The 17,293-nt window shown below is 33.8% G+C and overlaps 1 protein-coding gene across 1 annotated transcript; it reads left to right on the top strand.

Moving 5' to 3' along the window:
• The first annotated feature begins 110 nt into the window (after positions 1–110).
• Positions 111–14,470, top strand: LOC123712209 (WD repeat-containing protein 3). The gene is made up of 16 exons (XM_045665205.1): positions 111–350; positions 799–1,008; positions 1,474–1,671; positions 2,013–2,183; positions 2,581–2,777; positions 3,465–3,685; positions 5,009–5,129; positions 5,849–6,050; positions 6,701–6,790; positions 9,855–9,992; positions 11,059–11,328; positions 11,944–12,108; positions 12,442–12,507; positions 12,685–12,845; positions 13,379–13,601; positions 14,283–14,470. The coding sequence occupies exons 1-16, from the start codon at positions 180–182 to the stop codon at positions 14,445–14,447; spliced, it is 2,769 nt and encodes a 922-aa protein (XP_045521161.1). The 5' UTR covers positions 111–179; the 3' UTR covers positions 14,448–14,470.
• The last annotated feature ends 2,823 nt before the right edge of the window (positions 14,471–17,293 follow it).

The raw sequence follows: 17,293 nt of genomic DNA, 5'->3' as shown, positions 1-17,293 counted from the left end.
ATATATACAACATATGACAATTTACATGGAACATGCAATTGTCTGTTGAAATTGGCACTTTCTTCGAAGTTGAAATTTAAATCCTAATCTGCTGTCAGCTGTGGTTAAAACTTTAAAAGTCATAACAAAACAATGTGGATTTTGTGTTAAACTTGGTTATAAAATAATAATTATTAGTTATGGGTCTAACTAAGCAATATCTTCGGTATGCACCAAGTGGAATTTTTAACGTCGTTGCTAGCTCAGATTGTAACATCAGCCATGTAACACTTAATGGCATATCTGGAAGATACATAGCAGTAGGAGCATGTGAGCATGTTATTATTTGGGACATGCGATTGGGAGAAAAGGTAATGGTTTGATATTAATAAAATTGTAAAGCATTGCTCGACACACACATTGCATTTTACATTATATAACAAAATGTGTTAAATACCACATTTTTACGACGTACATACATCAACGAAATTTTATTTTGTTTTGGCACTTGCAAAAGAAGCCAAAGAGAAATATTATATATTCAGCATCAAATAAATGGGAATCTTTGATACTAAAATTACATAAATTCTATATGTTACTGTGAGTACCACTGAACAAAAACCTATAAAGACAAGTTAAGACTAAAATAAAAATTCATATGAGTTGGACAATTAAAAATAAATCTTGCCATTTGTTTTGTCTGCATTTTTTATCTTAAAGATAGAAGAAGCAAAGAGATGACGAGAACAAACAAAAAAATTAAGGAATTTGTTATATATACCAGTCCAAATATACAATACTATTATTTTAATTTTTAAGGCACAAGTCATTACTGGAGAGAAAGTGGTGGTCTCCCAAATAGCATGTAGCCCCACTGGGAATCATATGGCTGTAGGCTATGTTGATGGTAATATCAATGTATATGACCTTAATAGTAATGAAGTTATATGTGTTTTTGCTGGGCACAAGTCAGCTATTACTTGCTTACAGTATGATGACCAGGGGCACAGAATTGTATCAGGATCAAAGGTATGCTGTTTCTGGAAATGCTGGCCAATAATGTTTTTTTCTAGAATATTTCAATTTTTCATTTCTGTGTAAAGTTTAGAATGACTCATTAGTCATGGCCTATACATGTTAGGTGCAATACATATTGGATCAATGGTTTACAAGTATGTAATTGTTTGTATCCCACCTAAAACATAAGACAATTTATTGAACCACTATATAACTCCTTAGCTGTTGTTCATTCCTATATTCTAAACTTAAGATGAGCTAGATATCCTTAACATTAAATAGTAGAAATCTACAAAAAGCAAGTTAATATTAAAGACAAATGCATTATGTTAAATATGAATATTAATAATAATGCTCATATTTTAAAAATAACATCATTTTTATGGGTGGATTAGTGCCATACAATATAATTTTAATGAATTATTTTTTTCCCTTTAGATAAATAATTACTTAATAATATTTTAAAACTACTTTCAGGACACCGAGGTAATATTATGGGATGTTGTCTCAGAAACTGGTATAGCCAGGTTTAGTGGACATAAAGGAATAATCACCAGTGTACTTTTCATAAATGGCAAAAATTGTGTGGTCAGCTCTTCTAAAGACACTTTTGTGAAGTTTTGGGACATTGAAACTAAACACTGCTTTAAAACACTTGGTGGACATCAAACAGAGGTATATTATCAGAATAAAATCAACAAAGTTGTATATTTTTAGAACATTGGTTTTCAAAGGTAAGAAAATAATTGAAAAAAATAAAAAGGGCTGAGGATAATAATATTTTTTTTGTTCTGTGGGGGTCGCATGATGATAAATGTGTAAAACACTGTTCTAAAGTTACTACAGCTTATATATTATGTTGTATATTTCTTTCATGTAACACCCTAACTTTAGTTGACTCTACTATCATTGAACTTATAATTCTTGTAAAGTATTTACACTATTATAGTATATTTAGTATATTTTACTGGGTAAAAAAACATTGATATTTATTTACAACAGTTGTTTTTTATCAGGTGTGGTCATCCATTTTATTGAAAGAGGAAAGATATTTAGTAACAGGCAGTACAGATCAAGAACTAAGAGTATGGAAGCTGGTATGGACTGATAAGATAAAAGAAGAAGACCAAATTGCACAACAACTAGAAATTGTTAAACTAGAAGATGGAGATTCTGAAGAAAGTTCTGTAAGTTTTATTAATATTAGAATGGAAATCAAAACAAGTCACCATATAAATGAAATAACTTGTTATTCTATAAATCCAAATGACTTTGTTGCTTGCTCAGTGCACACTTTTTACACCAAATCACTGTAATGTTTATATAAAGAAAAAATATATTGAAATAATTTTCTAATTAAGTAATTATTGGAAAAATAATTTAAAACTAAATTTTACTTATACTTTTTAAGTACTCTCCTTTCACTCTACAATATAGTAGGTAATATTGGCTGTAGAATGCCTTTTAAGGCCGTCCCATTGACCCGATTAGCCCTCTTATTTATTAAAAAAAACAAAATTTGTCTTGATCTCGAAATAGAACTTTGCATTCTGAAATAATTTTATATAGTCATAAATTTTTCAGGTACTACAGTGTCACCAAGTTGGTACACTAGTACGAGGTGGCAAAGGTCGTGTAGTTGGAATGGCCACAGATCCAGGGCAAAAAGTATTGGCTTGTTATGGCACTGACTCATTATTGGAACTATTTGCCTTCTGTTCTGATGAAGATGCAAAACTCAGGATGAACAAAAGGATCAAGAAGCAACGAAAGAGGCTTGCGTAAGTAAAATTTTTAAATTGAATAATGTTCTATAGATAAAAAATTATCATATTGTATCTACTTAAACATAAGAAAGGCGTTGGTAATGCCAATTTCTAGTTCTATTAGAAATTTTCAATTAAAAATAATATAGGACTTACTACCTTTGAATTAGAATTCACACCAACATTATACCCTTTACTTAAGTAAACTTAACTTTAATTAAGAAAACTCTTGTCTAGTTGATAGGTTTTATGAGAGAAAAGGATTTTTGTTAATTTCAAGTATTTTTTTTATGGACAAAGAGAAGTTTCAGAGATTCCCAAAAAAGAACTGTACCTTCACAAAAATTAAATAGAGTTTCTCTATTTATTCTCTATATCACTTGTATCGCCATTTTATCTACAAATATTGTATATTTCAGACAATAACTATTACTATCGATCATTTTAATTACAGAAGTTGATATTTAGTTTATTTATTTATAAAAGCTTGCCAATGCTTGGCACACTGATACATTGGTACAATATAATATAAAAAACAAGTACTTATAATCAAACAATAAACACGAATAGATAAAAAGAATTAAACTATACAAACTGAACGACAATTGAAAGTGTAACAGCTATGGATATCACAATGAATAATCGTTTACAGATTAATATTGGCAAACTAAAGAAATATATTAACATACATTATTTTTACAGGAAACAGGCAGAAGAGGCCGATAATGCAAATGAAAATCTGGACGTAGCCGAAATCCTAACGTTATCCGACGAAGTGCGAAGATTGACGTCAATGAAACTAAGCGGGAAAATGAAATCCACAACTCTTCTATTAGGAATGTCAGGGGAATTGAGAGTTGGTGTGTCCCTTGCCAGTAATACAGTTGAGATGCATAGTTTGAATATTTCCGAGTCAAGTGAAGGTAAATATAAAAAGTAAAAATGGATACATAGAAAATTTATCCTGGCGGGACAATTTCGGCTTTTTCTTCCCCTCCAACAACAAGTGCCTTCTCACTCCCCAGTTCAGCAGTTGCAGGAGGGATTATTTGGCTTGGGTGCCGACAAACTGCCGAAAAGGCTCCCAGTGGATGCAGATGCATCCACTCTCCTTCTTCGCCTGGCCTCTAGGCTAATATAGAGGGACCTACGTACAGAAATGGACCAAAAAAAGAGACTTATAATGATGAAATAGAAAATAATACAAATTTGAAAAATTCGTCCCTTTAATGCTAGCTTTTGCGATACCCCAGGGGCGAAAGCCCCAGCTCTGGGGTCACCGCTACTACCAGAGGCCAATTTTAATCTTTTATTATTGTATACCTAATTACAATATTGTGGTGGAAACATAAACTAGACATATATGTTTATAACTAAGAATTGATGATAGGTAGCCCAGTTCGACAAGTCGTAGTCGAATACAGGTGTCCGTATAGGTGTACTGACTAATATAATTTTAATGCATTAATAATTTAATATTCTTTTTTATTAAATCATTCCGAATCGAAGTTGGTAGGAAGTTTATCTTTATATAATTAATTCTGCTGTACGTATGTATGTCACTGAACTTAACCGGCTGGGGCGATTTGAATGAATTTAGTATGCGTTTGGGTGGCGCCCTGGATGGTTTAGATTCAGCCCGTTAGATGGCGCTGCAGTCGGTGCCTTCATACTTTGTTCTTCATACTTCATCCTAATAGCTTGAAATATCAAGCAGGACGTCTATCGGGTCCGCTAGTTATATCATTTCTAATCCAATGTACTTTTCCCATATAGATTACTGTAAAAAGAGTTCTTTATTAACTATGAACCCTTTTTATATAAATCTAGTTAAATTTCGTAGACTTTCGGTTAAAGAGCGTAGCTTTCCTTTAAATAAATAATTGTTAACAATTTTAAGTACAGATACCGGCAAACTTCTTGAGCATTAAACAAGGGAGTGGGGGAAATTTTGCGCAGCGCGGGACACAAACGTCAAATTTACCAATCATGCGATTGACACGTCACACTCCCGCCGCGCACCACCGCCCCTCCCCTTTCTCAGTGATACCTATAAATCGCTTCTGCGCAGGCAAGTACATTTGTTCAAGATGTTTGCCGGTATCTGTACTCATCGTGTGTATTTAGTATTTAATTAGACATTTCTGAATGGTTAAAAATATAATACTTTAGAAACTAATGTTATACCATCTTCAAATGAAGCCAGATATGGAAAATAGGTTTTAATTTTTATCTATCTCTTGCAGTGAAATGTCTGAAGCAGATTACTATACCAGGACATCAGAAAGAGCCAAGATGTGTGACATTTAGTTCTGACAATCTCGCTATACTGTCCGCTTCTGTGGACTCAATCAAGATATGGAACAGGTATTATAAGTATTTTTTATTGAAATCATTTAGTTTTAAGACCATGTTAACAAGCCTTAAAATATAAAGCATCCATATAATTTACAATTGTATGCATCCCGATAAACATATTTGTTTCCTTCTATCACAACGTTAACAGGCTTTAACAGAAAGAGAACGAACCATTAAGTTGTAACACTGCAATTGTTTAGATGAATTTTCATGAATATGATTCATGTTTTTCAAATCAAGACTACCGTGTTCGTGTCTCAAGACAAATTTTAGATTCCGGGTAAAATAAAAATGTTATGTCGGGAAAAAAGTAATATTTCTTGTCCGTACCCGAAAATATGAAAATTTAGATTGATTATTTTATTTGTTTATCGTACAACTATACATATTATACTTGTTATAAAAAACCACTTAGACAATATACAAAGCCAAAACCGACTACATAATTTAAAGATAATTAAAAAAAAAACTGAAATTGAATATTGAACTAACGACAACTTAATATTTGAAATAATAAACTAAATGTAGTAACACTGCTATATAAAATGTAACTAAAAAGCGGGAAAAATATTTTCCATACCGTCTTTCGTAAGGTGGAAATATCTACATCTTCAACAATTGTGAATATCTTGTCGCATACGGGGCCTCGAATTCTTAAAAAAATTAACGACTACAAATGATATTTATCCGCCCATTACGAATAGCATTATATTCTATATTATTTACAGAAATAGCCAATCATGCCTCCGTACCATACCGGTACCTTGCGGTAGGCCAGTCAGTGCGTGCTTCGCACCAGGGGACAGACACGCACTGGTGGGATGTGTCGACGGACAGTTACTGCTAATTGACGTAGCCGCTGGTACCATATTGGAATCCGTACCCGCTCATACCACTAATTGTGCTGTTGTCGGACTAACACCAGATTTGGTAAGTCATGAGAGTAGGTTGTTACTAGTAAACCTATTATACCAACCAATAGTAGATGATTTCAAATACCAAATACCATTTGTGTGGCCGCCTTTATCGCTTAGGGGTTTAAAAATAGTTCCTGTTCTCAGACCAAATAAATAAAACAAAATCAGAGAAACCAAACGAGAATTATACAGCAAAAAAAGATTTTATTCGCGGATCTAATTAGTTCATATATAATAATAAAAAGGTATCCAACCCAAATCCTATGTAAACGCCGTCAAATGGACTATTAAAAAATAAAAATAGACCTTATTACAACTATACTTTAAGTATGTTGTTAAATGATATCGCCGCTGTATTAGTTTGGACTTTGATATAAGCCGCCTTCACTGCGATTCGGTCTATGGAGCGAAATCTTAATTTTAAGAGACAAATTGCCACTGCTGAATATCAGTACTGAATTGAAGAAGCTTTTAAAAACTGCCAAGAAAGAAAAAATACAAAATTCTTTAAACCATAGCCTAAGTCTGAAGCTGATAATAATTAATCAATATGGTCAAACTTCAATTTATATGATTTTTTAATTATTAGTTTTTTTTATACTTTGTCATCTAGGAACCTATCCCATATAATGCCATATAAATTAGCATTCAATTTTTTTTCAGCGAGGATGTTATTCGGGTGGAGGCGATAAAACTGTGAAGCTATGGCAATTCGAACTCATTGACGATCCCACTGGTGAATCTAAGGCAAAGGTAACGTTTTACAATTCTTAACCCCCCCCCCCCCCTCAAATTCGTTACGTAATACTTGAACGCTCACTTGCCTATATAATATAAAAATAATTGTTATCTACGCCAATATTTGTATGAATTAAAGTATATTTAAGTGATTAAAAACTTTATAATTATTATTTACGTAGGTACCAAATAAAATATCAAAACTATTTATCGATTTGAACAATTGGACTGTTTGCTAAAATGATACTTTTATTATATTAAATAGAGTTTTGTTGAATACCGTTCATACTGAACAACATTTGCACCATGCTTAGTAATAATATGAGCGCAAATATTATGAAACAATATCACATTTTTCAAGTCGGTAAAAATTGATATATTTAAGGTGACCTAATATTTTTAGCGCATAATTGTTAACAAAAATAACATTGAAATTGTGTACTTACCGTAAAACATGCCAACATTGCCCACATTTTTTAAATAAACTGAAATATTTCAAGTTTTTTGGATGTTTCCCCTCACATATTTTTTATCTGTGGCAATAGTAAGATCATAAACTATGCATTGATTTATAAAAAATATAACATTTGTCATTGTTTTCCCCATTTTATAAACAATTTTTGAGGCGGGCAAAGTTATCTGGACTTTTAGCCAACATTGCCCATGATGATATGTAGCCGAACTAAGGCACTTATTTGGAGGCCAAAAGAACTAGTAAAAGCATTTTGGCAATGAAAGCGTTCTCTCAAAAGATTTACTCGAAATCATATAATAATAATAAATATTTTTCTACAAAAATTAGTGGGCAATGTTACCCTGATATATTTTCACTTCTCCATACAAACGGTTTGTAATGATTTAAATGTGCTAGGGTTGTAATATTTGAGTGAATAAGAAAATACCTACATAAGTAGAGGAAAGTAAGATATAAAAAATAAAAATATATTTCTTTTTATTAAAGACTTAAATTCTTATTGTAAAATAGTTACAGTTGTCATTTTTTTCAAAAGACAAAAATCAACATTAAAAAAATCTGAAAATAAATTAAACAAGTGCTTATAACAAAACATAAACTTAGAGATATACACCTCAAAAGTTCAAGGCGTACCTTTCCTTTTATGTCGTACGTAAATTAAAAAAAAAAATTATGAGTAGGTGAAATGAGCATTTTCAATTTTTTTTCAGTTATTATTAAAAGTATATTTTCGACAGTACAGTCATTAAGATATCACTTCAGTCATTTAACATAAGAATAAAATTATATAATAATTAAGAATAAAATTATAGTTTATAGTTAGTTTATCAAATTATTCAGTCATTAATTACTGAATTTTAATTAATTTATTTTAAAATTTACACAAATTTCGCCGAGTAAACTTTTATTGTATTGTTACGGAGACGGGTCGACTGCAATGTTTCTAGATTTTTCCACTAGTTAGAGAACTTTTCAGCAGGCTGTAATATGATTTCTGACCGTTTCAGGAGAGGGTCAATCACATATTAGAAAATTGTAATTTCCATAATGTTACCCTAGTTTTCAGGAAGCTGAAACCTTTTTTCAGTCAGTTTCAGAACATGTGTAGTCGATTGGTGCAGTTTTCAGGAGACCCGTTTTCAGGCGTTTTCAGGCCTAGGTATACCCCTTTGATGAAGGAATATTCTAGACCGAACTTTCTAGGTGTGAGACAAGGACGAAATGATACGAGAGAGAGAGAGAGAAGGTCAGAACTTTCTCGAAACCAGACTGAGCACTCTAGAACGCCGTACGACAAGGACGGAGCAACGTGCGAAAGAGACAAAGAGTGCGGACGTTCTAGAATTGTGCAATCGCTACTCAGTAGCAAGCCCGCCTAGAAAGTTCTCGAATATTGTTTAGAATTATTCCCAGGGATATATAAGCGAGCCGAAACGCGACTAATCGCCTTTAGTTTTGAATGCGATAACAAGAGCGAAACACCGAAGCGATAAAGTGCGAATAAAGTGAATACAAGTGATAAAGTACTGTGTGAAGTGTGCATAAGTGAAGTAATTAGTGACTGTTTTTGTGTGTGTAATTAGTGCATCTCTGCAATTAATTTGTGCCCATAAATTCCTCATTGCGTTTTCAAGAACCCTTGAATAAATCTACGGCATTTTCTATCCGATCCCCTAGCTCGTAACAGTATGTTAAAATTACTAAAATTCACGTGAAATATTATTTGACCACGTCGAGTTGGTTGGCTCGGGTAAAACTGTTATAATATCTTCCAAATGTTTTATGGTGCAAATGTCATCAACTGTTGGATATGAAAAGGTCATTCCTGTATCACATTTAGATTCTTAAATTTTCGTAAATAAATTACTGTATGATTTACACCATAGAGAATTTAGATGATGTAAGGATTCCAACGATACATCATACCTACATAATAATATTGATTTATTTTATTTATATATAATATATTATGTAGATGACTGGTAAAATATAAAATACAACATACAGACATAAACTCTGAAAACATTACTCTCATTTTTTGGCAGCTATATAAAATAAACTAAATTGACAACCCTGGATGTTTTTTGACGGCGGGCAATGTTGACAATGATACTGCTGCATATTACTGAGTAACTTTGCCCGCTATCATAACTTTGGTAAAGCATGAGTTACAGCAACGAAACTATCATCAAAATACTCATCAAATTGTTTTACATGTCAAACAATCCATTAAGCGTATCGGTGTTTTCGCCATGACGCGCAATCCACTTCCAAATATCCACGGAAATTTGCCCGCAAAACCACACCCCGTCTTTAACAAGTGCTGACAGGTAACCGAGTCTAGTTAAAAGCACACGTGTTATTCTATGTGGCCACATGTATATTTTATTTTCTCTTAATATTATCAATGTCATAAGTTTGATACTTTTTTTGACATGAGACGATTTCCTTAGAAATTGTATTTTGGGAAAAGTTTTCCCTGGTGGCAAAGTTGGAGTATTTTACGGTACTTAGTTTTTAGTGTGACAATTTTTTTTAGTGTAGTAAATCAAAATCTATTTTATTGTATTTCATTCGTATGAATTGTATTTTTTTTTATATCAGGTGCTATCCCTCCTACACACGAGAACGTTGGAGCTAGAAGAGACGGTGACAGCTGTCAAAATCAGTCCGAACAGTAAATTCATTGCAGTCGCATTATTGGACTCTACTGTCAAGATATTCTTTTTGGATACCTTTAAAGTAAGTTAGGATAAAGCATATGAAAACTTTATTTATTTATAAAGTATTTCTTAGAAATGTTTGACACATTTTAGTAAAAAAAAATGTGTGCGTGTACTAGCGTACACACGTAAGAAGTCAAACTTCTTTATGACCATGACTCTTTATCACTTTAATATATATATATATATATACGTTATAAATGATATATATATACGTCACTATAGTGTTAGAAATACATAAGGGTGCACTAGAAAAACGGTCAAGTCTAGAGGTTGGAGTAAATCCCCTTTAACGACATGGCAACCCGTGATGGAGAAACTACTCTTCGAATCAACCGTGGTAGGGACAAGAAAATGATGGCGCATAACGGAAAAATGTGACGGTATATTTTTTCCAACGTCGATAAAGAAGTTTCACTTCAAAAGTTAATATTTAATTATTGAGCAGTGTTGACCTAGTGGCTTCAGCGTGCGATTCTCATCCCTGAGGTCGTAGGTTCGACCCCGGCTGTGCACCAATGGATTTTATTTCTATGTGCGCATTTAACATTCGCTCGAACGGTGAAGGAAAACATCGTGAGGAAACCGGCTTGCTTTAGACCCAAAAAGCCGATGGCGTGCGTCAGGCACAGAAGGCTGATCACCTACTTGCCTATTCGATTTACAAATGATCATGAAACAGATACAAAAATCTGAGGCGCTGACCTAAGACGTTTTATGATTCCCACATTATTTCCTATGTATTCACACAATTTTTATTCTTGCAGCACACGCTTGCATAGCGTCCCATGAAATGGTTGACCATATTGTTCTTTTGTCAAAACTACCAAAAGTCAGCCAAGCCCGCCCCGGCCGATACATACATCGCTCGCCTGCTTATTTTTTAAATATTTGAAATAAATACAGCCTATGTTAGGGATAAAGTAGAATTTTGTTCTTCATTTGTTATAAAAATACAAATCACATATCCAAAGTCTATAGATTGGGTGTTCACAATTTCGTTGATCGTTAAAATTGTTATCTTCATTCGGACGGAAAGTATATTTAATTGTTTATATTTATCTTAAACACGTATTCTTTTACAGTTCTACCTGTCTCTATACGGTCACAAGCTGCCCGTTTTATCCTTGGACATAAGCTACGACTCAAACCTCATAGCGACCGGTTCAGCAGACCGAAACGTCAAAATATGGGGCATGGACTTTGGTGATTGTCACAAGTCAATTTTCGCCCACAACGACTCGGTGACCGCTCTCCAATTCGTTCCCAGTACACATTATTTCTTCACGGGCTCCAAAGATGGAAAAGTGAAGCAATGGGATGGAGATTCATATGATAATATTATCATCCTTAATGTAAGTATATTTGTTCATTTCATTTCCACTGATATTCCTTACTGAGTGAGGTTAATAATAATAAAACATTCATTCAACAACTTAATTATTGTTTAATAAACATAGCTTATGAAAAGGAACATATCTAAACCAATAATTTTTCTGTTTTTTTCTCATACAAAAGACCGTCCCCGGTTTAATGGTACACATCATCAATAGAATGATATATATATATATATATATGATGATGATATATTTATTTATGTCTCTGATTACACGTATGCCCAAACCATTTAATACATTTTATACTTATTATCACCATAAATTCACATGACTAACATGCCTAAGATCAATATATCATTAATTGATGTATTTTTTGGCTTTTGCATTTACTGCTAGTTGTCAAATCGAAATCGAATCGACAATAAACTATCCGGCACTATTTTAAATCGCCCAGGCTTTTGTAGCCTAACTATAACATTAAGCTACATGAAACGTTAACATTGAAACATTACTTAAATCTAGAAATATATTTAATAAAATATAAAATGGTTCTTCGGATCGGAATGTATCAATATAAACTACTTTACCTTGGATATAGTTCTTTGCTTACAACAATAATTAAAATGTTCGTAGGGTCACGCAGGGGAGTGTTATGGGTTGTCAGTAGGCGCAGGAGGTTTACATGTAGCTTCATGTGGTTCTGATCGCGCTTTAAGACTTTACTCTCGCACTGATGAGCCCCTGGTACTTGGAGACCAGGACGAGGAGGAAGAAGGACTGGCAACAGGGGATCAACATGTATGCATTTACAAGGATATTTTAATTTTACCATGTAAATCAAATATAACTTCTTTTGAAGGAATAATAACAGATGTTCGGTATCTATTTGTATCTATTTCTATCTATCACTATATATGTATCTATTTTAGGATATATACAATATTTTATTTGTTTATTCTAATATAGTGATTTTCCTTAATGAATAAGAACAAAGTTTCAATATTGTTTTTAACGTTTATAAGAGTTTTAATTTAGCATTTTCATCCGAAACATTAAAATAATATTCGTTGTCTAGAATTTCTAAAAGATTAAATTCACGCGATTAATTTCTCAAATTGAATTATTCTACAGGCCCCTGTACCTGGTTTACCAGGTTTAACCATGCCCACGAAGAAAACAATTGGTGCTGAAAAAGCTGTAAGTATCAGTCATAATAGTTTACTTCTATTAAACTCTTTTATAAGTCAGTGTAAAAGTATAATAGATAGTTATAATACATTAATAACACTTGACAGTTGTCATATTTTTTTAATAAATGCGCTTCTAATTTGACCATAGACCTTTAAGGGTTAAGTCTATGTTAATAATTTCCAGGCAGACTCAATTCTCGAGTGCCTGTCAGTGGGAGCGGAATACGCATCTCAAGTGGCAGAGGCGAAGGGCGCGCCCGTACAGCCTCCCGTATTGATGGCTGCGTACAATTGCTCTACTGCCGAGGACTTCTTACTTGCGACTGTTCGGAAGATACGCTCCAGGTGAGACACGAGTCGGTTGAAATACTTTTTCTAGATATTAGTATAAGTAGGAAGAACATTTTAATTAACAATTAATTTAGAAAAAAAATCATTTTTCAGTTTACGCAATACGCTCAAATATTTATAAATTTTGTTTGTTTGTAACAAATAATTCAATAATTGGTATAAATATAATTTGTCTCGGTTCTGTAAGCTTATTTATATAAAAAATAAGTATCGATATTATAGTACTTTGATTTTTCAAAACGTGTACACAATTATTTGTACGTTCTTATTAACGTACTAAATCGAATTTGCCGTAGAATGTTTTGTCACTTGCACTCAGTCGTCTCTTTGAGTTTATTCTGTTATGAAAAAAAATGGAACAATGAAAACCTTCAAAAATTGAATGCTTAACAACCTCCATACATATAAAATGTTCGTTTGAGTGAACTGACAAAAGGTTTGCTTTATGTTAAATTTTTTGTAAAAATGTTCTAATTTGATTTTCTTTAGAGTAAATTAATGTGACAAAATAATGTTTTCTTCTTCAGTGACCTGGAGGAAGCACTCCTCCTCCTCCCGTTTAATTCTGCGTGTGAGGTTGTGAAGCTTCTTCCAACTCTCCTAGAACGCGGAGACAATACGGAGCTGTTATGTCGCTTAGCGTTCTTCCTCGTTCGAGTGCATCACGCTCCGCTCGTGGCCAACCGGCATCTGCTGAAATATCTCATACAGATCCAGGCGAAGGCTAATATGAGGCTCACGGAGCTTAGGGTATGTATTACATCGTAAGAAAGTACCACTTCTTGTAAAACTTAAAAATAATTTGTACTTTTGAAAATAAATTATTAAACGTAAAAAATATTACGAAATAATTTTGGAGTTGAGTGTTTTTGAGATAATTAAAATTAGCACTGGCCTTATTTCCTTATACAATAGAGATGTTTGTGATCACCTTATATTAGATTGTGGATAGGGTATAAAAAAGGGATTGCCGTGTTTTTGACGGTTTGACGGACAAATTCCAAAGAAAATTGTTTTCTTAGGAATTTTTGTAGCAATTTGGGAGGGCTACTAAAAATCACTAGATAATTGTCAACAAAGCACAGAAAAATCTGAAAATTTTCAAACCATAATGACAAACTTAGAGTCCATCTTCGATATGCCCAACGCTGGGAAACTGATCTATATGGAAAAAGAACTGCACCAATCTATGTAGTGGAAATTACGCCTTTATTAGTAAAGTTAAGGTTTACATTTATTTTAGTTTTATTTCAGATTAGATATAGTTGTAGACCTTACTTGTTTGTTGTTCTTTATATAAACATTCTTTATTGATTTGTTTCATTTAACATTATTATGAGTTAACCTTGTTAGCAGGGTTTTAATATGATACGTATAAAGTTGGCCGCGTTTTTATTTTCTATCTCAATTAATAAAATTTTAATTTTTCAGGACATGGTCGGTTACAACCTACACGCTTTACAATGGTTACAACGTGACGTCGAAGCCAACGAAAGCGAACAATTGTTCCGCGAAGCAACGAATGAACGACGAGCCAATGAGAAACGCACGCGCAGGAAACGAGCGCTTAAACGGCCTATTGTTACTGTCACGTGATTTACATTAAAATTATAAAACTACTTGTAGTTTTTATTCGTTCGTTGTTTTAACCAATCTTTGATAATAAAAAAAACCTAGTGTAAAAATATCGTTTTCTTATTCTTGTTGCAATTAATTTAAATGAATTGCCGTTTTTTTACACTTGCTTGAATTTTTACCAAAAATCGGTTTCGTGTGTAAGACACAAACATCTTATCATTGACTACTTTCCCGATAACGAGAAATGAACAAACAACTTAGCTAAAACTGTTTTTATTATGTTTATATGCTGTTGGGTTCGTGTTGATCATTAGATTGTATATACTTTAGTAATTAATTCAAAAAGTATATTATCCTATTTTCATGCGTGCTATGAACGTATCAAGCAATCACAATATTTGATTAGTCCATTAGCTTCCAACTCAACTGATTCATCCACAACGTCGTGTCTCGCATTGAAAACTCTGAAGTTAAAGCAATCCACCCTTGGTGCATTTATTGACATCGAAGGCGCTTTTGACAAAACAAACTTCACGAGCATAACCAGAGCACTAGGAACATGTGGAGTATCATTAACTCTTATAGAGTGGATAAACAACAAGCTATTCGCCGTTAATTCCACAACACGTGGCATTGTCAGTAGAGGCTGTCCACAAGGAGATGTCATATCGCTTCACTGTGGAATCTCGTAGTTAACGAGCTTATTACATGACTCAACGCTGGCGTATGTCGTCCGCATATCCCATCGCTATTTTAATCGCTAATAGTCGCTATTTTAATATCGAGGAGCTTTGAAAGCACCTTATGTGACCTCATGAGAAGGGCTTTCAAAGTGATTGAGAGATAGTGCAATGAGCACGAGCTATCTGTCAACCCATTAAAAACAGAATGAATAATCTTTACAAACAGGAGAGTTCTTGAACTGCATAGACATCCAAAACTCTTCAACTCTGAACACAAATGTGAGAATGAAATCAAGTACTTAGGTGTGATTTTGGACAGTAAATTGCTCTGGAATGAACACCTAGAACGCAAACTAAACAAAGCAACAATCGCCTTCTATCAATGCAAAAAGATGTTAGGCGTGAAACGGGGCCTATCGCCTAAAATAACTATATGGCTATACACTGCCATAATCAGGCCATTTTTTATTTTTTGTATGAGGTGAAAATGCGCTTGCGCAGGCCCGCGCCAAGGATATCGAGCTTGACGCGGGGACTGTGGGGCTGGGTCTACACTCAAATCCTTCTGCTATTCAGAGGGGTAGCGAGACCCGACCCACTAAAAACACCTCAGCCCTTCACACGCCCTTAAGATGGGCCCTCGGGGTTCGCCAGGCATTCTACCCAAGGGCCATAATCAGGCCAATGCTAGCCTATGGTGACCTGGTTTGGTGGCCAAGATTAGAACTTCAAACAGCAATTACGAAACTTGGACGCTTCCAAAGGCTTGCCTTGTCCGCTGCTAGCGGATGCATGAGAACAACTCCAACTGCAGCAATGCAGATAGCCCTGCAGATCGTACCTCTGGACCTACACATACAGTAACAGCAGGGCCGCGCCGCCCATGTGTGCGGTACACACAGGCGCTAAGACAATGAGGGTGCCGCCACCGGAATTATTTAAGTTACACTTACACTACAACCTATTTCATTGTTGTAGAGTATCGATAAGTAAGTAGGTACAATAGGCGCAACATATGTCTTGTAAATAACAAAATATATAATGCATTTATTGTACAAGTCTCCTAAGACTATAATACTTACGTATACGTTTGAACATTACTTAATATTTACGTTTGAAATTTCATTTTACGCTTTGGGTTTCAGTTTACATTAATTACTCAATGTAGCGAATCAAAAAACGGCCGCTGCGCCTTGAGTTTTTCGAGTGTGTTTATGATTTCAATAATATGCAATATATACCATAACATATCTTAATAAAATCCAAATTTAATTAATTTCCATACTCGGTAATCAAATTCAACATATTTTAACTTTATGTCGAATTAATAAGTGTTTTACAATAATACTGGATTGCACTCCTGGTGTTTCACACATAGACCAAATGAGTATGATAATTAGATTTGTCAATTTTAACATGGAAATTGGACAGTTGGAAATAAGAGAGTATTTCCTAGTTTTCTGTCTAATTATACCCAGATACAACTGACGCTGGATTAACTTCATTTATAATAGAAAAGTTAAACGAAATCAATTTGGACATAAACAACTGAATAGATCAAAGACTAGACTGGATCTAAGGCCCCGCGCTTTTTATACACAGCGCCGCTAGCCATAGTTTAAACTTAGTTAACGACTCTTCCAACCGCAATCATCACACGATTGCGTTTTTTATATAGTGCAAGAATTATATCAACATTTTTTGTCAACTTTATTTTAAAAAAATGTCATAAATCTGACGTTAAAAACAGTTAGACATTATTAATAAAATATTTAACAATTTAATTCGCGTTTTATTTTTCGCAGCAGTTAGCAAGCGGACGGTTTACCTATTTAAAATATTTAAGTAAGTATATTAAACTAAAGAACATTTTTCTTTCGGTCTAAATTAACAAATAATAAAAAATACATTGACCTGCCGGGGGTCGGCGCGGCTCTGAGCAGGAGGCAGCCCGAGCTGCCATCAGGCTTATGGTATGGATCTATGGGGAAAAAATCACTATTGTGCACACACATTCTCAACAGGGTAATAGAGTACCAACCTCTTACAGCTGCGCCATGTGATAGAATCATTAACCAACTAATATTTAACAGGACATATCATGTACAACTGAGATGTTCCTCTTGAACATGATCAGTCGCCCCTGAATGACCTACGTATATACACTGATGGATCAAAAAC

The sequence above is a fragment of the Pieris brassicae genome, chromosome 7, assembly GCF_905147105.1.
Source record: "Pieris brassicae chromosome 7, ilPieBrab1.1, whole genome shotgun sequence".
Lineage (NCBI taxonomy): Eukaryota > Metazoa > Arthropoda > Insecta > Lepidoptera > Pieridae > Pieris > Pieris brassicae.
This window is presented reverse-complemented; position numbering and strand designations above follow the sequence as displayed.

Excerpts from the sequence above, each read along its gene's own strand:
- LOC123712209 (XM_045665205.1), top strand. The coding sequence starts at position 180 with ATGGGTCTAACTAAGCAATATCTTCGGTATGCACCAAGTGGAATTTTT. Across the intron at positions 3,686-5,008 it reads TATTTCCGAGTCAAGTGAAG|TGAAATGTCTGAAGCAGATT; the intron begins GTAAATATAAAA and ends TATCTCTTGCAG. Across the intron at positions 9,993-11,058 it reads TCTTTTTGGATACCTTTAAA|TTCTACCTGTCTCTATACGG; the intron begins GTAAGTTAGGAT and ends ATTCTTTTACAG.